Genomic DNA, 22,847 nt, shown 5'->3' on the forward strand with positions numbered 1-22,847 from the left:
GAGGAGGGAGGGATAACGTGGAGGCTCGGCTGGCATGGAGGGCCAACAGGAGCAGGGCTAAGCCTGTGCCCAGGCAAGAGGACTGGACCTACGCGCTGGAGGCAAGGGCTGACCACTGGGGCCGGTGCGGAGGTGACAGCGTGCTCTTGGGTGACTGCACATGAGGCTGCAGAACCGGTTCTAGTTTCCAGTTCGGGTCACGGGGCTCAGGAGTCCGACCCGCCTCTTGCCCAAGCACCCCACCCCGACCTTGCGGCCCTTGAGATTATTCCGACGCCTCCTACCGCCACCCAAGGCATCGCGGAGGTGCGGGCAGAAGGAACCTTCTCGGAGGCCGCCCGACATCTAGAGACTACTGCAGCCAGTTGCGAAACCGACTGGCTTTTGGCTTTTGCAGCAAATAATAAAAAACAACCCGGCGTCGCGGCAAACGGTCCAGCTGCCTAGGCGGCCTTCCAGGCCCAGCGGAAGGGCCCGGCCAGGCCCACGCATGCGCGGCACCCTCAGCCACCAACCAGGACTACAACTCCCGCCGTGCCCCGCGCCCGCCGCCCCGCCCCCTGCCGGGCCGCGTGCCTCCCGGAAGTGGAGCCCCGGGCGGGGGGCGTCTCCGACCTTTACGCGGCGGCGGCGGCGGCGGGAGCCGGGAGTCAGATGCGGTCGAGCAACGCCGGAGATGGCTTCGGCTGGAGGCGGCGACTGCGAGGGCGCCGGGCCCGAGGCGGACCGCCCTCACCAGCGGCCCTTCTTGATCGGCGTGAGCGGCGGCACCGCGAGCGGCAAGGTAAAGGGCTGGGCGGCGCGGCGGGGCCTGCGAGTCACCCTGGGCGCCCCCGGGTCTCCGCGCGGCCTGTCGGGCCTCATTCCAGAGGGAGACCCCCGCCTCTAGCTGCCTCGAGGTGCCCCCCACCCACCTCCCGGGCGTGGACAGGGCCGGGGGCGGAGGGGCTGGGGCCGCGGCGGGCCAGGCGGGGAGCGGGTTGCTGGACCCCGGGGCACCCCCGCAAGCTCCCGGCTGGCCTGGCCGCTCGTGGCCTCCGGGTCCGCGTTGCCCCTGCTGGTGCACCCCAGCGCCCTCCCCGCCAGGCGCAGCCGCTGACCCGGCGGCCGCTCGGGAGCTGATGCGCCGGGGTGGGCGTCTCCAGGCGGGGCTCCTGTTTGTGTGTTTCCCAGTCCACTGTATGCGAGAAGATCATGGAGCTGCTGGGACAGAATGAAGTGGATCACCGGCAGCGCAAGCTGGTCATCTTGAGCCAAGACAGGTTCTATAAGGTCCTGACTGCGGAGCAGAAGGCCAAGGCTTTGAAAGGACAGTACAACTTCGACCACCCAGGTAGAGGCTCTGAAGGTGGGGAGAGAGTGAGGGAGAAGGGCGGACCGTGGAGACTGGATCCAGAGTTGGCCGTGGATGGTGAAGAGGCCCCGGTGGTCCCTGGCTAAACCTCTGTGGAGCAGATTGGGGTTAAGCCCGGGGTCTCTCCTGTGCACTCTGGACCCTGCAGGAGCTCCAGGCTCCATCGGTTGGAGCCGGTCAGGGAGTCTGCAGCTCAGAAGGGCCTTCAGGCCCACGGCTCTGCAACAGTTGTGGTAGTGGAGAAAACTAAACGCCTTCTTGCTATCAGGGGCCTGCTATGCAGACCGTTATTTCCCAGAACTAGAAGCTAGACGCCTAGCTCACCTACCTCCCGGAACTGGCTGATCAGGAGATCCGTGTGTTCAGACTTGTGGGTGGGACAGCGGCCCAGGCGGTGACACTGCCCGGAGGACAGGTCCAGCCTGTGGTTTGCAGAGGGCCTTGCTGATGGAAGCCGTGGGGGCTCCTCCGGGCCAGACATTCCTTAGGGTCGTTGGCAGCACTCGCACCCAGCAGACCCCAGGGCCGAGCGAGTTCTCAGCATAAAGACTTGCCCTGTTTTCTGTTCCACCCCTGCAGATGCTTTTGATAACGATTTGATGCACAGGACTCTGAAAAACATCGTGGAGGGCAAAACGGTCGAGGTCCCCACCTATGATTTTGTGACCCACTCAAGGTAAGTGGGTGGTTCTGGGAGGAGAGGGCTGTGTCCGGGGGACTGGTGAGGACACCCCTCCCGCCCTGGGGCTGTGCCCCACTGGTTCCCAGGACAGCCCCCCTTATCCATGCCCAGGGTCTGATGCTGATGGCAGGCTTCTCCCCTGGCCTGTCCCGCAGGCTTGCGGAGACCACGGTGGTCTACCCTGCAGACGTGGTCCTGTTTGAGGGCATTCTGGTCTTCTACAGCCAGGAGATCCGGGACATGTTCCATCTGCGCCTCTTTGTGGACACTGACTCCGACGTCAGGCTATCTCGGAGAGGTAAGGCAGATGCAGGCCCCTCTGCCCCTGGCCAGGCTGGCCCCAGGCCCCCCCGGCGTGTGCAGGCCCCTGCTCTCTCCTATCACTGCAGTTCTCCGGGATGTGCAGCGGGGCCGGGACCTGGAGCAGATCCTGACGCAGTACACCACATTTGTCAAGCCAGCCTTCGAGGAGTTCTGCCTGCCGGTACCGCCTTCCACTTGCCCAGGGACCTCCTTTCCCCTCTTGTCAGAAGGCCCCCCGGTGCCCATTCTGAGAGCCGAGTCGTGGACGGACGCGGTCTGCTGTATACGTGGAGAAGTTAGCCTCTCGTTCCCACAGTCCCAGGGAGTAGTCTCAGCTGGGAAAGGGTCCTTTGTCCCTCGCACCCCTCCTCCCCACACCAGGCTTCACCCCGTGCACCGGCGTCGCCTCCCCCCGGGCCCTCGTCTGCATCTGTCCGGGGCACTGCTCGTCCACTGCCCACACTGTGCCTCTCCTTCCCCCGAGCCGTTCTGAACGGGAGCAGGGGGCCTCCGTGGGGGCAGGGATCTCTGTCTGTTGGCTGCCAAAGTGCTGTCTGGCACACAGTAGGTGCTTACAAACTTCTCCACACTGTGTGTCTCTCGGGGGTGGAGGGAGGTCCAGCTGGTGTGTCGAGGAGGGATTCACTGTGTGCGGCCGTCTGTCTTCTCCCTCTCGCCTCTCTCACTGGATAGGATGGCGGAGAGATTCAAAGGGAAATTTCACAGTATCGTTTCTCAAAGGGTAAAGTGAGGTACAGAGGAATTAGAAGCAGGATTCCTGCTTTAGATAAATGGGACAAAGGAGTTCTGTCTTTGCTAGTTCATGAAAACATTTTATTTTACATTCATGGTCTGGGAGTTTCTAGAAAATGATTAGGAAATTGATTGTTCCGCAGTCTCTTATCCCCAGAAAGACACTTTTGAAAAGTAGGTGGTTTACCGTGAAGCTCTGGACACTAGGTGTGATCGGGTGCGCCCGGATGGAGGCAGAAGTGTGCTCAGCCAGTCCCTCCCCGCCTTCACAGGGAGCCTCGGCGAGGTGACCGAGCTGCCCGTGTCCCAGTCGCTAGGACCTTTCTCAGCCCTCTGCTGGTCGCCCTCGCCTGCCCCCACAGCCCAGCAGAGTGGCCCAGCCCCGTGGGAGTTCAGCCTTGGGTCTCCTCTGCCTGCAGACACGGCTGCCCTGGGACCCAGTCTGTCCCTGTTCCCCCCCACCCCCGCAGCTCATCTCTTGGGACAGGCCTCCTTGGCCCAGGCCCACACACCGGCGGTGCTCAGCTGTCTGCGGGCCCCCTTCCCCCGCCAGCAGCACTTGGGGGTCCCTCCTTGGCGGCACCATAGTGCCGGACAGGAGTGGGCTACTCGGTGTGGGAGCAGAGGAGAGGCGGAGCAGGAAGGGGAGCAGGTCCCGCGACTTCCTGCCTGGGGTGCAGCCCTGCTCTCGCAGGGTTCCACACCCTGTGCACTGGGAGGGTGCCCCACCTCAGCCGGCCCAGAGCACCCAGCAGTCAGCGCAGACCACTGGCCCTGACGGCGGTGCTCTCAGAGACGAGCGTCTCCGAGAAGCCGGCAGACGCGTGCCATCCCTTCCCGCTGCTTCGGGTCAGCTTCCCTCGCTTCTGGGCTCGTGGCCTCTCACCTGAGCCCCTGCCCCCGCCTCCTCACCCTTCAAGGTGGTCTGCGCGTGCGCCCCGCATCTAGGCCCAGGCACGCCCAAAGCATCTCACAAGACCCTCCTTTTCTTGCCTTGTAGACAAAGAAGTACGCAGACGTGATCATCCCTCGAGGGGTTGACAACATGGGTAAGGAGCAGGCCTGTGCCACACTCCCCCACCAGGGCCATGCGGCAGGCCTGGCCCGTCCAGGTTACTGAGATGCCGCTGCGGGGCGAGGCCCATCCACGTACATGTGTGGCAGAGGTTCACAACACACTTAGAACACGCAACATGTTTTACACCTTAAGGTGACATAGCATATGACATCAGTTAAGTTTCAGTAAAGGTGGTGTGGGAAAAAAAATACACGGAGGACTGCTTGACAGGGAGGCCCTTGTTGGCAGGAAGTATTACATCCAGGGTTAGTTAACAGAAACCCGCGCCACCACGCCAGGTCGATTTTACTGTGCCCAGCCCCAGCGGGCACTGGTCTACCTGCTGAGGCTCGGTGGCAGGCGGATGCCTGTGGAGGGAAACGTGTGCCTCGCGGGTGGCGGTGGGTGGCGGCTGGGCGGGCGGGCGGCTGACCCCGCCCGTGTGACCCCACAGTGGCCATCAACCTCATCGTGCAGCACATCCAGGACATCCTCAACGGCGACATCTGCAAGTGGCACCGCGCGGGGGCCAACGGGCGCAGCCACAAGAGGACATTCCCGGAGCCGGGGGAGCACCCCGGGGTGCTGGCCTCGGGCAAGCGCTCGCACCTTGAGTCCAGCAGCAGGCCCCACTGAGGAACGGGCTGCTCGGCACCCGGCGGGCCCAGAGAGGCCCGCCTGCCCCAAAACATGCGGCCACAGATGGGGCGCTGTCAGGGTCCCGGCTAGCTAACCCTGGACGAGTCATCCAGGCGGTATGACAGGTTCTCTGCCGGAGGCCCTGACCTCCTCTCCCGCTTCCTCACGTCACGGGGGCTGGAAGCGCTCTTTGCTGCTGAGAAAGGCCACAGAACATGGCGGTACGCGAGGCCCATGTTTGGGAGAACAGCCTGGTCGCCGTGATTTTGATGGTGAACCCCCGGCAAGAGAGACTAGTGTGACCTGGTTCACTCACGTGTAACTGGAACACAAGTTTGAAGATAACCCTCTTCCGTTTTACTTGTTATACAACCACATTTTCTGTTTACTCTGGTTTCCTAACACCATGCTCGCTGTGACCTAGTAACCCAACTTCATGACCCTCCAGTGGGTCGTGGTCCTGGTACACACTGATCTGGTACGCAAGGAGCCAGAGAGAGGCGTCCTTCCTTTTGGCCTGTGCTCCAAAGGCAGAGCCAGGAGGGAGCCCTGGGGAGCAAACTTTTCCTTAACCGGCACCAAACACACAGATGGGGTCCCCCTGGCCCAGCCCTGGCCTGCTTTCCTGCAAGCAGTGTCCTGCTTGGCACCCTGGAGCCCAGGCTGCCATCTGGACAGGCCTTTCCTGGTGTTGCCCATGGCCAAGGTGTGTGTGGATCAGGAAGCGTGAGCAGATGCTGTGGCCCACAGTGGCCCTGTGCTTGCCTGGTGACCTTGCCTAGTGGTCTAGGCAAGTGGCCCTCTGCTTGCCTAGTGACCAGACACTAGTGGTCTTGTCCTGGTTTGTGCCCCATTCCATGTGGCAGCTGTTACTGTAAAAGTGGTCCCTCCCCTTTGCCGCCAGCTTTCGAGTACTAGTTACACAGGGACGTTGGGTGAGCTTGGCTGAGCTCGAGGGCCGGTTTCTGATGACTATGACGGTTTTGTCAAGTTTACTGTTCTTTTTGGAGAGAGAACCAATAAATAACACCAAATGTGAATGCCAGTTTGTCCCTTTTTAATTACATAAAAGCAGAATCAGGACCAGGAAATGTGTGGATGATAGGCTACACACAGCAGGCTCTGGGTGGGGGTTGGAGTCACAGCTGGCCTCCCCCAGCCCCCTTGGGCTGGCGTTCGAGGTCTCACAGGCCACTGAACCATGAGGGGGAGTCCCCGGGGCCTCCCTAAGTCAGGAGCAGGGGCCCAGGTTGAGCCCACCACCAGCCTCTGAGCAAGACTGGGCCTTGTCTGGGTCGACTAGAACCAGCCCCTCCCTGCCTTTTGGCTGTCGTGCGTTCCACCCAGCAGCTCCACACTTGAGTGAGTGCATGGGGCTCTTATAAGGCGGCTGTGAGGAGGTGCTCTTTATGATCAGGGAAAACAGACTGCTGGAAACAAGGTGCCTGTCGGAGGGCCATTTCTTCAACGAGACCAGGGCAGAATCTCAGCCAAGCCCATGTCCACCAAGCTCAGAGCCCCTCTGCCAGCCCGCAGGAAACACGCCTGTCTAAGACCTTGTCCCGCCCCAGCCCTGCCGCTCGCCAGTGAGTCCGTGTCCCACTAGTATCTCCGGATCAGGATGTCCCAGCTGTCTTTCCAGCGAAGGGCCTTGAGCTCACTGGGTGACAGCGGCCTGTCCCCGTAGGTCAGCGGGCGCAGCATGTTCGACACGTGACAGGCGGAGGTGAACCATGCCACGACCAGGGCCGTGAAGAGGCTCCTCTGGAGCTGGGACCTGCCAGCCCGGAGCAGAGTCCGGTGAGGGGGGCTGGCCCTTTCCACCGCAAGGTCCCCTCGGCACCCCGGCCAGAGTGTCAGCGCTCGTCAAGTCTGGCCTGACCCACTCGGCGCCCCTCCTCACTCGCTCTGCTTCCTGAACTCCACACTCCTGCTCTGTCGCAGCAGTGGGAGCACGGAACCTCCCTCCTGAGCTGCCCCGGGCCCAACCTCCAGGACCCGCTCTGGTTTACAGGCCCCCTGGTGTATCTGCTGGGCACCACACGCCTCCCTTTCCTTTCTTTGTTCCTCTAGGCCAAAGGTCCTTCCGTGTGTATCCCCTGGTTTCACCTCCCACCAGCCTTAGCTTTGTGCTCGGAACCCCAGGAGCCTTGCTAGTGCCTCTTCTGGCTAACCCTGTCCACACCACGCTGCAATCACCATTCATGACTCCCCCTGGACCCCACCCCCCTGACCCAGGGCGCGTGGCTGCCAAGGCCTAGTACCTGCACAGGTGGTCGCTGACGTGCTCCAGGACCACGGGCAGCAGCAGGATCTGGAAGGTGAGCGCCGGCAGGTAGTGGTAGAGGAAGAGCGTCTTCTCCATCAGGAAGAAAGGTATGTAGTTCACGGCCCAGCCCCCAGCGCACAGAGCCCCGGCCAGCACCCAGCGCAGCCAGCGGTCTGCAGGGAAGGCCATCTTGAGCCGGGAGGCTCCCTGCCGCCGGGCAGACTCACCTTGTCATCCACATGCGAGCCCGTGAACTCGCGGCCCCTGTTTTCTGTCTCCTATCCCAGCCCCTCCACCGTCTCTGGAAGAGCAGACTGTGGCCTAAGAACCTCCCGGACTTCCTGCTGCCCCTGCTGTCCCAGTCCTGAGACACGCCAGCCCTGGGCCAGGCCCAGCTCACTCCTGATTCCCCACGGGTCTCTGGTCTCACTCCTCAGGGGGCAGGGCAGGCCTGCACTGTGCACCCGCCCAGGAGCCGGGACTAGTGGACAGAATGACCAGCTCAGCTGAGCCCAGAGAGGGTGCATCCCTGCCCCTGGCGGCCTTTGGGGCCCACCCCAGGCGTTGGCTCCTTTCCTGTATCAGAACGGTTTTAAGGGAGGTTCTGTTCTTGCAAACCACCCGCCCCCAAGTGCCTCCTAGCAGCTCTGTCCCATCAGCCATTTCCAGGGGTGCTGGGGTCAGGGAGCAGTTCAGGCCCGACACCTGCATGGCCCTGGAGAAGTCTTGAAGGTGACATGGGGACTGGAGCGTGGCATCCTGTCTCTGGGGAAGAGACAGAAGTGCCCTCGGGGCAGAAACACAGAGGTGGCCCAAGGCCACGCTTGCTGATGTAGCCCTAAGCACATGGAGCTCTGGCCCAAACCAGAGGGACGGGGCGTGAAAGGCACGTGGGCCGCGGCACAGACCCTCAGGGAGGTCGCAGACTCTCCTTCTGCGTCTGAGCAGATACCAGACAAACAGCAGGGCGTACGCCAGTGTGGCGAGGCTGGCCGAGGCCCAGATTACAACGTTCCCGAGCAGGTGGATCTGCGCCTGTGGGAGGGAGAGGCCGGTTGGTGTGCCTTGGGGCAGGCGCGGGCGCTGCCCACCCTTGGCCCTCGCGGCCAGGACGGACGTGTGAAGGTGCTCGGCTCTGTAAGTGGAATCAGAGCCGGGAGTGGATGGGGTTGTTTCTGGACAGCAGAGTGGCTCACAAGGAGGGGGACGGGGGCCCTGATGCAGAAGGTCCTCAGTGCCCGCTTCTCAGCAAGCCACGGCCTCCCACATCTGCAGAGGAAAAGGGGGTGCACCCCCTAGCTTAAGTCACTACCAGGTACCGACCACGTGCTGCGTTTTCCCTGCCAGGTGAAGACACACTAGACAGGGAAGCAGAGCACTGACCGGCCTGGACACCAGGTGCCAGAAGGGGAATCAAGTGGGATGGTTTTAAAAACCATGTCGGCTGGGCAAGGGGAACCATGCGCCGCCATGGCAGCAGCAAAGCCGGGTATCCCTCCCTGCGGACGCGTGGGGACCTGACCCCTTGGCACCTCAGGGGAGCTTGGGCCCCGTGCTGCCAGAGCACTCGGAGAACAGCAAGCCCTTGGCTTCTGTCAGGACGGCGCGGGAAGGCCGGGGCTTGGGCGGATGCAACGGCTGCTCTTAACATCACAGGCCTCGGGCATGGGCTGACTGCCCGCCGACGCTGTGCTTACACTGGTCCTGGGGTGCACCCAGTAAGCGATGTTGGTGTCCAGCATGACCCAGTCCAGTGGCGTGGAGCTGTACTTGTGTTCCGAATCGTCACTTCTCACCGTCAGCATCCGCCACTGCAGACAACAGAGGCCACCAGGAATCACCGGACAGCCAGATGCCCTTCACAGGGAAGGGATCTGCCAGGGGACGGAGTAAACCACTGCCCTTTTCAAGGGGCGTCCAACCTCAAGTTCACTCAGGTCACCCGCAGAGGCAGCCCAGGAGGTGCCTTTCCCGGGTTCCAGTTTGTGGATTAAGGGATGGGATGGGGCGGTAAGGGTGCCTTGACACTGGGGACGCTGAGTGCCCAGTTCCGACTTCCCTGGGGCTGTGCCGTGTCGACCGGACCTGGGAGCAGTGCCACACTCCTGCATGTCTCCTTGGCTCCTGACGGTCACTGCCAGCAAAGCCACACAGCAGGGGGGCCGGGGGCTGACGGTGCCGGGCACGACATGGAGAGGACACAGGGCAACGGCCCTCCCTGCCAAGGCAGGTCCCAGTTTGAATGCTGACGCTGGACAGATCATGAGGCCCTCCCGGCGAGGGGCAAGGTCAGCTGCCCATCCATCTGCCCGTCACCTGTAGCTCGGAGAATCTGGCCATGAAGCTGAGGTTCCTGCTGATGTCCACCTGGGTCGGGGAGTGCAGCTCCAGCTCCCTCTCCTTCTGCTCCTGGCCTGGCAGGCATACAGGGACCGGAGGACGCAAGCAGAACCCAGTCAGGGAGCCGCCCACGGCAGCCGCCGCTGCTTTCCAGAGAACCCGCAGGACACGGTGCACGGTCCCCCACCCGCCCGGCCGTCTCTCCAGTCAAAAGCTCTCCTTGCCCTGCCTTCCGGTGGCACTGTCCCCCTCGCCCGCCCGGGAGGGGGTGCGGGGGGACGGGGAGGGTCCACAGTAGGGCCTGGAGCCCGCGGGCTGTCCCGCCCCCAGGAGCCGCACGCTCACTCCTGCCGTAGCGATGCTCCTCCACATTCCACACCGTGCTCTCGTGGTAGGCCCGAAACAGCTTCTCCCCCACCACTTCCAGCTGCCGAAAGCCCCAGTCCGGGAGGGGCACTCCACTCAGCTGGCAAAGCAAGATGGTGGGGGGATCATGATGGAGGGCCCGGGCCCGCCCAGCTTGGGGGAGCCCACCCCAGGTCACCCACAAGGGCAGTGGCTCTCCTTCAGGGAGCTTCACGCCAGGGTTCAGTTCTGCGCAGTTACAGAGACCCCACAATCCCCCACGGCCCCCCTTCAGTCTGTCCCTCTGGGCAGGACCGAGGAGGCGGTCGCTGACCTTGAGGATGGCCGAGGTGTTCACGTGCACAAAGCGGACCTCTGACAAGATGGTCTTCCAGACATCCGTGTCTGACTCCCTGTTCACGATGTCCTGTAAAAGCAGATCTAGGCCATTAGTTCACTCTTTTTCAGATTTCCTTAAATGTAAAGATGAAGACCAGTCACCACGGTGAGACTGGCTTGGTCTGATACAAGGGGACAGTCCCCCAAGGGAAGCTGACACAGCTGATCCCAGACAGTGCCATCTTAAGTGCGGATAGCCTTTCCAGCGGGGATTTAAGGATGGTGCTCCTCCCTGAGCTTCTGTGATGCCTGCTCCCTGAGACCTCAGGCCAAACATGAGGACAGTGCAGCGGAAGGTGAGAGACTGTCCCCGCGAGACTCCACCCTGAGAGGGGGCTCCTGGGGATAGGGAAGAAAGAGCTGACACTGGAAGAGCTTGGCGGGTGCCTGGCACGACCCCGGGAGGTCCTGTGGCTACTGACAAGCCAACACCAGAGGGGCTGAGCAGGAGCAGGACAAGGAGGCCACACCCTCCGCTTGGCCATCCTCTCTGCCCATCATGGAGCTTCAAGTCCTGGAAATGGGCAGGTGGGGCTGAAAGGGGCTGAGGAGCAGAGAAGGGGTCAGCGATGGGCCTCACCAGAGAGGGGAGCAGGCAGGACCTTCAGGACAACCCTGAGGACAAGGAGCTGGGGTGACAACCACATCAGAGCAGCCTCAGGGGAAGGACAGAGGCAGACACATGGAGCACCCGTGTGCGGCACCCAGGGCCCGGGCCCCGCTGGGCACGAACACAGAGGCGGCCTTCACGGCCCCTGGCTTCACCTCACACCTATTGAGGGGCTGGTGCTACGAGGGAGCGGGTATGGAGGCTGAAGTGAGGCGCGCCTCTCCCAGAAGTAAGCCCAGTGCGATCACGGCCCTGCTATTGCGTTTTGCACTCACGACCCTGACTTCAGATGGTCCAGCAGCCCAGCCATGGAACTTCCCTCCTGCAGCCTGGCCCAGGACACAGTGTGCCAACCCTGAAGAGCCCGCAGTAGGGCCCAGGGCCCAGGGGGGCAGTGCCAGAAATTGCCCCCACTCCTCCATGGCCCTGCCTGTCCGCGGGCGAGGGTTGATCAAAGAGGCTCCGGGTGTGTCCAGGCAGCTGGTCTGAGCTCACTGTGGGAGGGGCCTCCTCCCTGCAGCACTTCAATACCCACCCACCATCCCGCAGCTCCTTCCTGGACACAGGAAAATCCCCTGGCTCCCCCTTTCTGTAGAACAGGGGGTCACTTGTTCCAGAGCACTGTTCGGAAAGGGCCATGATGCCCATGCTCGAGGTGGCCGGGGACTCACCAGCCGCCAGAGGTTCTGGGGGGGCATGGAGATGTTGTAGTCAACATAGCAGGAGACCTCCTGCGCGTGGGGGCTCAGGGGGGCTGCGACGTCATGCCTGGAAAACCAAACAGCGCTGCTGGGGGCAACTGAAGCTCTCATGAAAGGCACTCGCTTTTCTTCAAGGAGAAAAAAAGCACTTTTTTCTCAGGAAACAAAGCCAGCTCAACCTTCAAGCACCTCGGCTGCCATTCCCCGGGGCGCTAAATCCCTCATGGAGGGCAGAGGCCCTGCAGTGACCACGCCTCCAGGGACGCACATGATGGGGAAGTAGGGGGATGTCCATCTAAACCACGGGCTCAGCATCCCCTCTGCAGAGGATAAACCAAGCTGGGAGCACAGCCTGGACACTGGGGGCTCCCTAATGGCAGGTCATGGAAATGGCAGGGGCACCAAGAAGACTGTTGGAAAACAAGTGCCCAGGGACGTCAGTTCCCCTTGTTTACTTTCAGGGAAACCATGCTTGATCGGACTTTGTGTGGGACCACATCAGGGGAGGACCCGCAGTGAGCAGTAAGGAAGAGGCCCTCACGACCCTGGAAAAGTCAGATATGACTGCAGGCCCTGTGAGTGCCACGAACAACACTGACCCCGGCGGGCACAGTGCGCAAGAAATGCTTTTGGTGCAGGGAGATTTCAGCTGACCCCTGAATAAAGTGACTGCATGGGGGCTTTCCTGGTGGCTCAGTGGTAAAGAATCTGCGTGCCAATGCAGGAGACACGGGCTCTATCCCTGCTCCAGGAAGGTCCCACCTGCTGCAGGGCAACTGAGCCCGTGCTCTAGAGCCCGGGAACTGCAACTATGGAGCCCGCGCAGCACCGCTGCGGGAGCCTGAGCTCTGGAGCCAGTGCTCCGAAACAAGAGCAGTCGCTGAAGTAGAAGCCCAAGCACCCCAGCTAGAGAGCAGCCTGCAGGCAGCAGTGAAGACCTGGTGTGGCCAAAAGTATAAATGAATAAAATCATTCTTTAAAAAAATGAAAGCGTGGGCCATGGTGGGGATGGCAGTGGGGTCTGAGCTGAAAAGCATTCCAGGCAGAGTGAGCAAAGGCCCCAGCGAGGCTGCATGGGGTCATTTTGGGGACAGCGGGGGGCTAGGGTGACTGGCATGAAGTCTACCAGGGAGTCAGTGGGCCAGGTCCCGGAGGGGGGCAGCAGCCAGGGGAGAGTGGGGAGTTATTCTGAGTGTGACAGTCACACTGGGTATCCCTGGAGGCTCCTGGCAGAGACGTGAGGTTGGTCAAGTGCGAGTTTTCAGAGGGAGCAGTGCCTGCCATGTGCAGAGGGTGGGTGATTCCCAGCAGGACTGGGAGTGAGGGCAGGAAGGACTGGAGCCCCGTGGATTTCCCGACCCAGGGACGGCAGAAGGGGGAGAGGACAAGGCGGACGCGGCGTGGAGAGCCCAGATGTCCAAGGGGGGAGGGCGGGGTCCCTGAGGCCATGTGGATGACCTGAGAGGCCGGGTGGAAGGACAGCAGAGGTGGCCCAGAGGTCAGGCCAGGTAGGGTTCCTGGCTCTGTCCCCCAGCTCACAGCCTTCTTGAATTTGCTTCTCCTTTCAGCAGGTGCCCCCATCTGCCAGGGCGCCCCACACTTCACTCTGGGTGGCACTCTCCTTCCCAGCCCGCACGCCATCACTGAGGTCTCCCCTCCCCGCCCTCGACACCTACTACAGAGCGGGACCTGAGGTGGTAACGCAGGCACGCCCGCTCTGAGCAGCGGCAGGGACTCACGTGTTGAGGAGGCGGGTGGTCATGCCGTGCACCAGCTGCACAACGTCGCCGTGCCGCACGGGCCTCGGGGGGTTGTTCACCACCAGCTGGTGCCTGGAAGAGAGCACGGCCGGATTCGGCGGTCCTTGCTCAGGCTCTGTGGAGTCTCACAGCCACCCCATCAGCATGTTCCTCATACGAGGAACGTTTTATTTAACTCTTTTCTGAAACTTCAGGTCACTTTCCACGCATCCTGGCATGGCCCCCTTTGTCATCATCACATTGACCGCAGCTGTGCTGTACTTCAGTTTGAGTCTGAATTTGGCAATAAGGAGTTCATGATGTGAGCCACAGTCAGCTCCAGGTCTTGTTTTTGCTGACTGTTTAGAGCTTCTCCATCTTTGGCTGCAAAGAATATAATCAATCTTATTTCGGTGTTGGCCATCTGGTGATGTCCATGTGAAGAGTCTTCTCTTGTGTTGTTGGAAGAGGGTGTTTGCCATGACCAGTGCGTTCTCTTGGCAAAACTCTATTAGCCTTTGCCCTGCTTCATTCTGTACTCCAAGGCCAAATCTGCCTGTTACTCCAGGTGTTTCTTGACTTTCTACTTTTGCATTCCAGTCCCCTAACATGAAAAGGACATCTTTTTTGGGTGTTAGTTCTACAAGGTCTTGTAGGTCTTCATAGAACTGTTCAAATTCAGCTTCTTTAGCATTGGTGGTTGGGGCATAGACTTGAATTACCATGATATTGAATGGTTTGCTTTGGAAATGAACAGAGATCATTCTGTCGTTTTTGAGATTGCACCAAGTACTGCATTTCGGACTCTTTTATTTGTACCACATTTTGGACTCTTTTGTTGACTATGATGGCTACTCCATTTCCTCTAGGGGATTCTTGCCCACAGTAGTAGATATAATGGTCATCTGAGTTAAATTCACCCATTCCAGTCCATTTTAGATCGGTGATTCCTAAAATATCAACATTCACTCTTGCCATCTCCTGTTTGACCACTTCGAATTTGCCTTGATTCATGGAGCTAACATTCCAGGTTCCAATGCAATATTGCTCTTTACAGCATTGGACCTTGCTTCCATCACCAGTTACAACCACAGCTCGGTGTTGTTTTGGCTTTGGTTCTGTCTCTTCATTCTTTCTGGAGTTATTTCTTCACTGATCTCCAGTAGCATATTGGGCACCTACCGACCTGAGGAGTTCATCTTTTAATGTCCTATCTTTTGCCTTTTCATACTGTTCATGGGGTTCTCAAGGCAAAAATACTGAAGTGGTTTTCCATTCCCTTCTCCAGTGGACCACATTTTGTCAGAACTCTCCACCATGAGCCGTCTGTTTTGGGTGGCCCTACACGGCATGGCTCAGATCATGAACTGGTTATTGCCAAATGCAGACTTAAACTGAAGAAAGTGGGGGAAACCACTAGATCATTCAGGTATGACCTAAATCAAATCCCTTACAATTATACAGTGGGAGTGAGAAATAGATTTAAGGGACTAGATCTGATAGACCTAGTGCCTGATGAACTATGGATGGAGGTTCGTGACATTATACAGGAGACAGGGATCAAGACCATCGCCAAGAAAAAAAAATGCAAAAAAGCAAAATGGCTGTCTGAGGAGGCATTACAAATAGCTGTGAAAAGAAGAGAAGCGAAAAACAAAGGAGAAAAGGACAGATATACCCATTTGAATGCAGAGTTCCAAAAAATAGCAAGGAGAGATAGAAAGCCTTCCTCAGTGATCAGCGCAAATGGAGGAAAACAATAGAATGAGAAAGACTAGAGATCTCTTCAAGAAAATTAGAGATACCAAGGGAATGTTTCATGGGCTCAACAAAGGACAGAAATGGTATGGACCTAACAGAAGCAGAAGATATTAACAGGTGGCAAGAATACACAGAAGAACTGTACAAAAAAAGATCTTCATGACCCAGATAATCACGATGGTGTGATCACTCACCTAGAGTCAGATATCTTGGAATGTGAAGTCAAGTGGGCCTTAGGAAGCATCACTACAAACAAAGCTAGCAGAGGTGATGGAATTTCAGTTGAGCCATTTCAAATCCTAAAAGATGATGCTGTGAAAGTGCTGCACTCAATATGCCAGCAAATCTGGAAAATTCAGCAGTGGCCACAGGACTGGAAAAGGTCAGTTTTCATTCCAATCCCAAAGAAAGGCAATGCCAAAGGATGCTCAAACTACTGCACAATTGCACTCATCTCACACACTAGTAAAGTAATGCTCAAAATTCTCCAAGCCAGGCTTCAACAGTATGTGAACTGTGAACTTCCAGATGTTCAAGCTGGTTTTAGAAAAGGCAGAGGAACCAGAGATCAAATTGCCAACATCCATTGGATCAAAGAAAAAGCAAGAGAGTTCCAGAAAAACATCTACTTCTGCGTTATTGACCATGCCTTAGACTGTGTGGACCACAACAAACTGTGGAAAATTCTGAAAGATGTGAATGAATACCAGACCACTTGACCTGCCTCTTGAGAAACCTGTATGCAGGTCAGGAAGCAACAGTTAGAACTGGACATGAAACAACAGACTAGTTCCAAATATGAAAAGGAGTACATCAAGGCTGTATATTGTCACCCTGCTTGTTTAATTTCTATGCAGAGTACATCATGAGAAACGCTGGACTGGAAGAAACACAAGCTGGAATCAAGATTCCCAGGAGAAATATCAATAACTGCAGATATGCAGATGACACCACCCTTATGGCAGAAAGTGAAGAGGAACTAAAAAGCCTCTTGATGAAAGTGAAAGAGGAGAGTGAAAAAGTTGGCTTAAAGCTCAACATTCAGAAAACGAAGATCACGGCATCCGGTCCCATTACTTCATGGCAAATAGATGGGGAAACAGTGGAAACAGTGGCAGATTTTTCTTTCTGGGGCTCCCAAATCACTGCAGATAGTGACTACAGCCATGAAATTAAAAGACACTTACTCCTTGGAAGAAAAGTTATGACCAATCTAGATAGTATATTAAAAAGCAGAGACATTACTTTGCCAACAAAGTTCCATCTAGTCAAGGCTATGGTTTTTCCAGTAGTCATGTATGGATGTGAGAGTTGGACCATAAAGAAAGCTAAGCGCCAAAAAGATGGTTTTGAACTATGGTGTTGGAGAAGACTCTTGAGAGTCCCTTGGACTGCAAGGAGATCCAACCATTCCATCCTAAAGGAAATCAGTCCTGGGTATTCATTGGAAGGACTGATGTTGAAGCTAAAACTCCAATACTCTGGCCACCTGATGCAAAGAACTGACTCATTTGAAAAGACCCTGATGCTAGGAAAGATTGCAGGCGGGTGGAGAACGAGACGACAGAGGACGAGATGGTTGGACGGCATCAACAACTCAATGGACATGAATGTGAGTAAACTCCCAGAGTCGGTGATGGACAGGAAGGCTTGGCATGCTGCAGTCCATGGAGTCGGAAAGAGTCGGACACGACTAAGCGACTGAACTGAACTGAACTGTATTGTACCTGCTAGGAACGCTGCTATGTCCCTGACTGCGGGCTTCTTTGCACAGACTTGGTCCCGAAGCTACGAGGCGGCCAGCGACTGAGGCCAGGCTGTCCCCCAACCTGTACTCACCTCCCGGGGTCCTTGACAATCCACCAGTTGTTGACGTCCTTGAAGGGGTAGCAGGTCACCTGCTGCTGGTGGGAGCTGCCACGGCCGTTCTCATATCTGCAAGAAGGTGCAACTGCGGGTGGGGTGCCAGGGGCCCACGCCCTCCCCCAAGTCCCTACAGGCGCCACCCAGCGAGGTGTCAGATATGTTTCCATCCCAGAGGGGCTGCTCCCCCCATCGATCGTATATAATGAGATTCAGTGACACCAGGGTCCGAGAGCTCCATTTCTTTTATCTCACAAACTCCTTCACATGAAGTGAAAGCTGGTAACAGCAAAAATGTAAAGAAAAAAAAAAAAGCCCCAAAACATGGTATAATCTCTGGATTGAAAACATGACTCTCCTTACTTACATCATAGGGTAGGTGCTCTGGTGAGAGTGAAGCCAGCAGGGCACGGGTTGGCCAAAGACATTCTTCAGGGTGACCTGGGAACCGAAGGCCACCTCCAGGGGCTGACCTTGCGTGACCCTTGCCAGCCCGCCCTGAAACAGGAGCACAAGGTTGGCCAGTGGAGGAGAGAGACAGAGAGCACACACGTGACTCCCAAGCCAGCCCCTTTGACAGCCCCTCCCCACATCCGGGCCATAGTCACACCATCAACTATGGTCAAGTATGACATAATACTGGCACCTTACATATTCCCAATGAGTGGAGGCAGCCCCCGGGGAGGCGGACCCCTCGTCCCCTCCCACGCCACTAGCATATTCAGAATTAGTGTAGAGAGAGTGAAGACATGCCTCACTTCCCCGATTTGGTTTTCCCTCTGATGCTCGCCTGGGGCGGTTTACATTAAGAAAACCCTGAGTCTAGTGTGGCCGTCTTTCTAGGGTGGCAGTTTTACCTCCAAGCTGGCCTGGAAGGCACTGGACATGATCTGGTCGTGGGGCCCGGAGCGGTAGAGCAGCAGCAGGTGGATGTAGAAGAAGAGCAGGTACACAAGGGTCGGGAGCGCCACCAGGGCCACCGCTCGGGCAAGCAGGTGGCAGAGCACGCGGACCTGCCAGAGGACGGAGGGGACATCACCCCACCCAGGGGAAGCGGCCCCAGGCCAGTCCTCCTTTCAGGGTTCTCATCCTGCTCCCTGCCCCGACAGCCAGCCCTGCCTCACCCCCGACCCCACCATATCTCTGCCCTGCCCTCAGCTCCACCCCCACCCCAGCCCCGCCTCCTGCTCCCCCAGGATCAGCCTCACTCCTACCCCAGACCTACACCCTTGATCCCCACCAGCCCCACCCCACCCCTGATCCCCCAGCCTTGCCCCCCCCCCAGCCCTGCCCCCAGGCCAGCCCGGCCCCACCCCTTGGCATCAGCACCTACGTTTGACAGCGTCTGGTCTCCTATCACATGCCAAGCGTGGACAGCGGCAACCCCGAGCACCAGCAAGTATGTGAACACACCCACGTACTTGATGCTAAAGACACAGGATGAAGAGGAAGTCAAGACGAGACACATGTGGAGGCAGTGGCTGCCGCCTCAGACCCAGTGCACCAGACTCACCCAACTGCACAGGAGCAGGCCACGCCCGTCAGCACCAACCAAAACCACCATCTTGGGGAGAAGGGCCTGGAGCAAAGCACAGAAGCAGAGCTGAGGCCTTGGAACGTTTCCCCCGAAGGCCAGAGAAGGCACAGCCTCAGAGATCTCAGCTGGCTACGCCGAGCTCCAGGTACAAGGGAAAGATTTCTCATCTCCCCGAAGAGCAGTCCTCCTGATATAACTTCTCCTTTGGGTCAGAAGATGTTTCCACGTAGTTTACATTATAGAGAGATGAGAATTATTTATGAAGTCAGTAGCCAAGAGCCAGTGGAGGTGCCTGGGGCAGCTGTCCCCCGTGGAAGGGTATCAGACCTGCTCAGGTGGACAAGCCCCCGGACTCCTCTGTCTCATTCTCCATACCTGTGTTTCTGGGAGTTGGAGAACTTCAGGTAAGACAGCACAGCCAACAGATTGAAAAATATCAGCACTGATTCCAAAAGCATTAACCTTGACTGAGTGATGAGAGCGTTCTCTGTTGGGAGAAGGACACGGGCATCAGGTGTCGGGGAGTAAGAGTGAATGTCCACAAAAAAGGGTCCTTGCCAAACCAGAGTCTGGAGGTGAGAAGTGGGGGCTCGACCTGGCTGGAAGTTACTGGCCCTCCTGAACCTTCGTTTTCCTCATCTGCAGGAGAAATACCAACTCTGCAGGGTGCCTGGACATTCTAACACTCTGTGGGCATGGGCCCCAGTTAGGGTTGACACTCAACAGACATGAATTCTGGTTTGTTTTTCATCTGACTTAACTTCATTTGTTCACAGACTTGGGCTGAGAGAGTCCGCTCTGAGGAATACCCACTCATTCCTGAATCTGTCTCCACTGGTCAAGGGGGGTGGGGCACGGGGGAGGTTCTCATTCAAGGACAGACTGGGTTGCCAGGGGCGATGGTCCAGGGGTGGGGGTGCGTACACAGGAGCATCATTTGGGCAGCCCCGCTACATGTTGGCTGCCCCTCCACAACATCACTGTCTGAACACACAGACCTATGCACAACCCCCGGCCTGGGAGTGGGGTGACTGCCAGAGTCTGATCTGGACACCCTGGACACGCTTCCTTCTGTCCTGCGAGCAGCAGACACGGGAGGGGGCACACCCACTGAACCCCGAGCCCTCCTGGGCCACAGAGACACAGAGATCAGTGCTGGGGTCGCCCTGGCCCCGCGGAGCAGGGGGACGCCTGGGCCTCACCGATCAACACCAGCAGAGCGGCCCCCGTGGCGGCACAGTGAGAGAAGCCGAGCTCCCGCACGATCTCATAGGCCATGGGCACCGACAGGGCCCCCGAGAGGGCCGGCAGCAGGCGCAGGGACCACACGGGCACATTGCTGCTGTATTCTGGAAGAGCGAGCACAGAGGGGCTGAGCGCATGGGGCACATACCCCCCTCCCTACACTGCCACATGTCCTCACACAGCGCACGTGCCCACGGACCACAGCACAAGTCTGCAAGGCTGGGTCTCATCAGGGACCGAGTGTGTGGGCCTCGGCTTCATGTGGTCGAGTGCCGGTTCTCAGTAAGTACGGGAACCTGAGGGCTCTGAAATGAGTTAACGCTTATTTACAGATTTACCCAATCTGTTTCCAAAAACACTGTGGCAACACATGTATATGTACAAAAGGTATTTGCCACATACAGTGGCATGCACAGATGCCACGTACAGCGTGCTATGTGTACCAAAGACCAAGGGCAACACGCTTATGACAAGTAAGCACTAAGGAATTTACTGGACTTTTTGAAAGTCTTTCACTTGTACCCAAGCTATTTATCATACCCTGGATTCAGATGAATAAGCTGTAGTTGTTAATCTCTAAGATAGCTACTTCCTCTCAATTCTAATACGTGCACATTAATAAGGAAGATGACAATGATATTTTACCTGCTCCAATTCTGTTCCACAGAAAGTTACCATCGAATCCTCCTAAATAACCTAAAACAAAAGATGAATCAATAACTATCCTGTTCAGTAAATACCTCTGAAGCACCAAACTGCGGCAGGCAATAGGCGAACAATGATAAAGAAAAGAATAAGACCCACGGAGCAACTAAGCCAGTGTGTCTATGTGTGGCAACTACTGAAGCCTGTGCACCGTAGAGCCTGCGCTCTGAAACAAGAAGCCTCTGCAATGAGAAGCCCGTGTGCCACAATGAAGACTAGCCCCCCTTGGCACAATCAGAGAGAGCTGGTGCAAAGCAATGAAGACCCAGGATACCCCCAAACAGATAAATAAATAAAATAAGACACCGCTTCTGCCCTCTTGAACTTCCATGTTTAAGTGTTAAAGAGCCACTTCTCTTACTAAGAAATCCTACCTCCCAAGGCCAAAAGCATGTGGCCAAATGGTGGTCCACTGCCGTCCAAAAAGAAGATCCGCTTCATGTAGAAAGAGATGTACTGCCCGTAATACACTTCATCAAAACTGTAAAGCAAACCCACGTTATGTTCAGCTAGAGATCCTAACTGCACAAAAGGTACGAGGGTCAATGTACACCTTTGCTTCCAAATGACTTTGGAGAGTGACCAGTCAAGGTTGGAATCTTTGCTCCAAGTGCATGGCGTCCCTGAATACGAAGACACGTGTGCAGCACCACATATCCACAAGGATAGGAGGGAAAACGCCCCCCTGGAAGTTGGGCATTCAGGAGGCTTTCCTGACACAGATTCTACTTCTCTCCCTGTGTGTAGGTTAGGGTGTACCACGAGCCAGTCTACCAAAGGCCTCCTGGACACAAAGCTGATCTGGCTGTCCACCTGCGTGTCTGCAGCTGAGAGTCAGAATAAGAGCTGGTGACCCAACAAAACAGTCGCAGGTGTAAAAGGGAGAGGCGCCAACTGCAGCAAACCTCTTTCAGACAATCAGGGATGTTTGCTGACACGGAGGAACTGCTGTCAGTTTCTTAGGCATGATGATGCTACTGTGACCCTGTGATTTTCAAGAATCCTGATCTAAATCGATACTAAATTGTTTAATGAATGAAATATAGTGTCTATGATGTGCTTCAAAAAAATCCACTGCAGGGAGGGAATTGGCTATTAGCTGGTAACTGTTGCAACTGGGTGACTAACATATCATTCTCTGTACTTTTGTATATGTTTGATGCTTTCCATAATAAAAAGTTAAGTGAAAAGAAACACATATATTAATCACATCATTAACAGCCCTTTAATAATAACAACAATTTCTCATTATGACAAAGAACACACTCTACCATCAGCGAGGACTCGCTTCCAAATTCCTCAGTCTTCTGCCCTCCACTCTCTGGACTGTCAAAGGTCACCCATCATGGATACTGCACCTACTACTGACCTACGGGGCAAGACTGAACAGGTGGACTCTGCAGGGGCTGTCCTGGGGACCAGCTGGTCTCTCCTCTAACAGCCAAGGGATCCATCACCAAGGAAGCCCAGAAGTTGGCTCTCCCATTTTATGGGGCTCAAAAAGGCACTTCCAGCCATCAATGCACTGAAAAAAATTACAGTTCCTTCTGGAGGCCCCCAGAATCAAGTTGCTTGACTTACACCACGGCCCTTGGATAAGCAAGCTGCCATAGTCGGCTCAGCAATCCCATCGCGGTCAGAGCTACCATATTCAAGTTTACCTCAGCGGTCACCATCACAGGGTGCTGCAAGAATCCCAACATCTTGCAGAAAAGCAGGCCGGGGGAGGAGGATGCCCTGGAAAAGCAGAGGAAAAGCTGTCACCAAGAACACCGGTGGCTCCCTTGAAGGCTAGGAGGCTGTGACATCAGGACCCTCTTTCACAAGCAGTCACACGCGGTGAGGTGGCCACCTCAGGACTGAAGAGTCCCTCACTCAGCACCACCCGCGGAGCCCTTCGGGTCAGTGACAGCGTTGGACCCCGGGGCCCCTGCCCACCTGGGCAGTGCGGCCGGCTGACAGCCGCTGACCTCCGTCCGTCCCCCACCCCAGAGACTCAGAGCCTCCCCGTCTGCGCCAAGGGCCGCCCTCCCGTCGCGTCCCCTTTCTCACCTCGAGGGCGCGTGTACACCGGGCACCCTGTTTCTTTCCCGAGGCTCCCCCCATCCCTCGGGTCCACTTTTCTCTGGAGGCTGCAGGTGCCGTGGGGGCCACCCTCCCCCGCGTTCTCACAGCAACGCCGCCTCTGGCCTGCGGCGGCCCCCTTCTGTCCTCAGGGCGACAAGCTTCCCTCCTGCTGCTACGTCGGCCCAGGGCACCCCCTCCTCTCCGGGGACCCTGTCCTCCCTGGGAGCCCCTCTTCTCTGCCCGGCACTCCGCTTCTCTCCCGCGAGTTTCACCTGCCCGGGGGGCCCGACTGGGCTCTGGCCCCCGGCGCCACAAACGTACTGCTGTTTCTTCAGGTTCCCGCAGAGCCGCTCCCTGCGCCTCAGACCTGCTAGGCCGACCGTTGGTAGGGGGTGAGGCCGCTCGGCACTCTTCGCTGCCCACTGGTCCGCTCGACGCTCGACTCGCCGTGCCTGCGGAGCCTGCCGGGGCAGGGAGG

At 57.4% G+C, this 22,847-nt stretch overlaps 2 protein-coding genes across 12 annotated transcripts; one reads left to right on the plus strand and one right to left on the minus strand.

Moving 5' to 3' along the window:
- Positions 1-615: 615 nt before the first annotated feature.
- On the plus strand, positions 616-5,753 carry UCK1 (uridine-cytidine kinase 1). Of its 7 annotated transcripts, none has more exons than XM_068964365.1 (7): positions 616-784; positions 1,174-1,333; positions 1,934-2,030; positions 2,192-2,334; positions 2,426-2,520; positions 4,093-4,141; positions 4,604-5,753. In XM_068964365.1, the coding sequence occupies exons 1-7, from the start codon at positions 677-679 to the stop codon at positions 4,783-4,785; spliced, it is 834 nt and encodes a 277-aa protein (XP_068820466.1). In that variant the 5' UTR covers positions 616-676; the 3' UTR covers positions 4,786-5,753. The 7 variants fall into 7 exon arrangements, with proteins under 7 accessions (XP_068820466.1, XP_068820492.1, XP_068820474.1 ...); XM_068964391.1 differs by having other exon boundaries at positions 2,261-2,334; XM_068964373.1 differs by having other exon boundaries at positions 616-757.
- A 134-nt stretch (positions 5,754-5,887) lies between these two features.
- POMT1 (protein O-mannosyltransferase 1) lies at positions 5,888-22,778 on the minus strand. 5 transcript variants are annotated; one of them, XM_068978666.1, is made up of 20 exons: positions 22,691-22,778; positions 21,884-22,039; positions 20,677-20,783; positions 20,243-20,293; positions 19,555-19,701; positions 18,728-18,839; positions 18,329-18,394; positions 18,149-18,242; positions 17,673-17,828; positions 17,183-17,313; positions 16,792-16,887; positions 13,192-13,284; positions 11,423-11,519; positions 10,077-10,169; positions 9,743-9,863; positions 9,374-9,471; positions 8,755-8,868; positions 7,966-8,092; positions 7,053-7,230; positions 5,888-6,565 (listed from the first exon to the last, which is right to left on the minus strand). In XM_068978666.1, exons 2-20 carry the CDS (start codon positions 22,003-22,005, stop codon positions 6,391-6,393), a joined length of 2,178 nt encoding a protein of 725 aa, XP_068834767.1. In that variant the 5' UTR covers positions 22,006-22,039; positions 22,691-22,778; the 3' UTR covers positions 5,888-6,390. The 5 variants fall into 5 exon arrangements, 4 of the variants coding, with proteins under 4 accessions (XP_068834767.1, XP_068834756.1, XP_068834746.1 ...); XM_068978655.1 differs by having other exon boundaries at positions 22,642-22,740; XM_068978645.1 differs by lacking the exon at positions 5,888-6,565 and having other exon boundaries at positions 7,101-8,092.
- Positions 22,779-22,847: the final 69 nt, after the last annotated feature.

Source organism: Capricornis sumatraensis, chromosome 1, assembly GCF_032405125.1.
Source record: "Capricornis sumatraensis isolate serow.1 chromosome 1, serow.2, whole genome shotgun sequence".
Classification (NCBI taxonomy): Eukaryota; Metazoa; Chordata; class Mammalia; order Artiodactyla; family Bovidae; genus Capricornis; species Capricornis sumatraensis.

What these genes read in the sequence shown, in the direction of transcription:
- UCK1 (XM_068964356.1), top strand. Translation starts at nt 677, where the DNA reads ATGGCTTCGGCTGGAGGCGGCGACTGCGAGGGCGCCGGGCCCGAGGCG. An exon ending in GCGGCACCGCGAGCGGCAAG is followed by an intron (nt 785 to 1,173) that starts GTAAAGGGCTGG and finishes TGTGTTTCCCAG; the next exon opens with TCCACTGTATGCGAGAAGAT. An exon ending in CGTCAGGCTATCTCGGAGAG is followed by an intron (nt 2,335 to 2,425) that starts GTAAGGCAGATG and finishes CTATCACTGCAG; the next exon opens with TTCTCCGGGATGTGCAGCGG.
- POMT1 (XM_068978645.1), bottom strand. Translation starts at nt 22,005, where the DNA reads ATGTTGGGATTCTTGCAGCACCCTGTGATGGTGACCGCTGAGGTAAAC. An exon ending in CATGCTTTTGGCCTTGGGAG is followed by an intron (nt 20,294 to 20,676) that starts GTAGGATTTCTT and finishes CTTTTGTTTTAG; the next exon opens with GTTATTTAGGAGGATTCGAT. An exon ending in GCCTGCTCCTGTGCAGTTGG is followed by an intron (nt 18,243 to 18,328) that starts GTGAGTCTGGTG and finishes CTGTGTCTTTAG; the next exon opens with CATCAAGTACGTGGGTGTGT.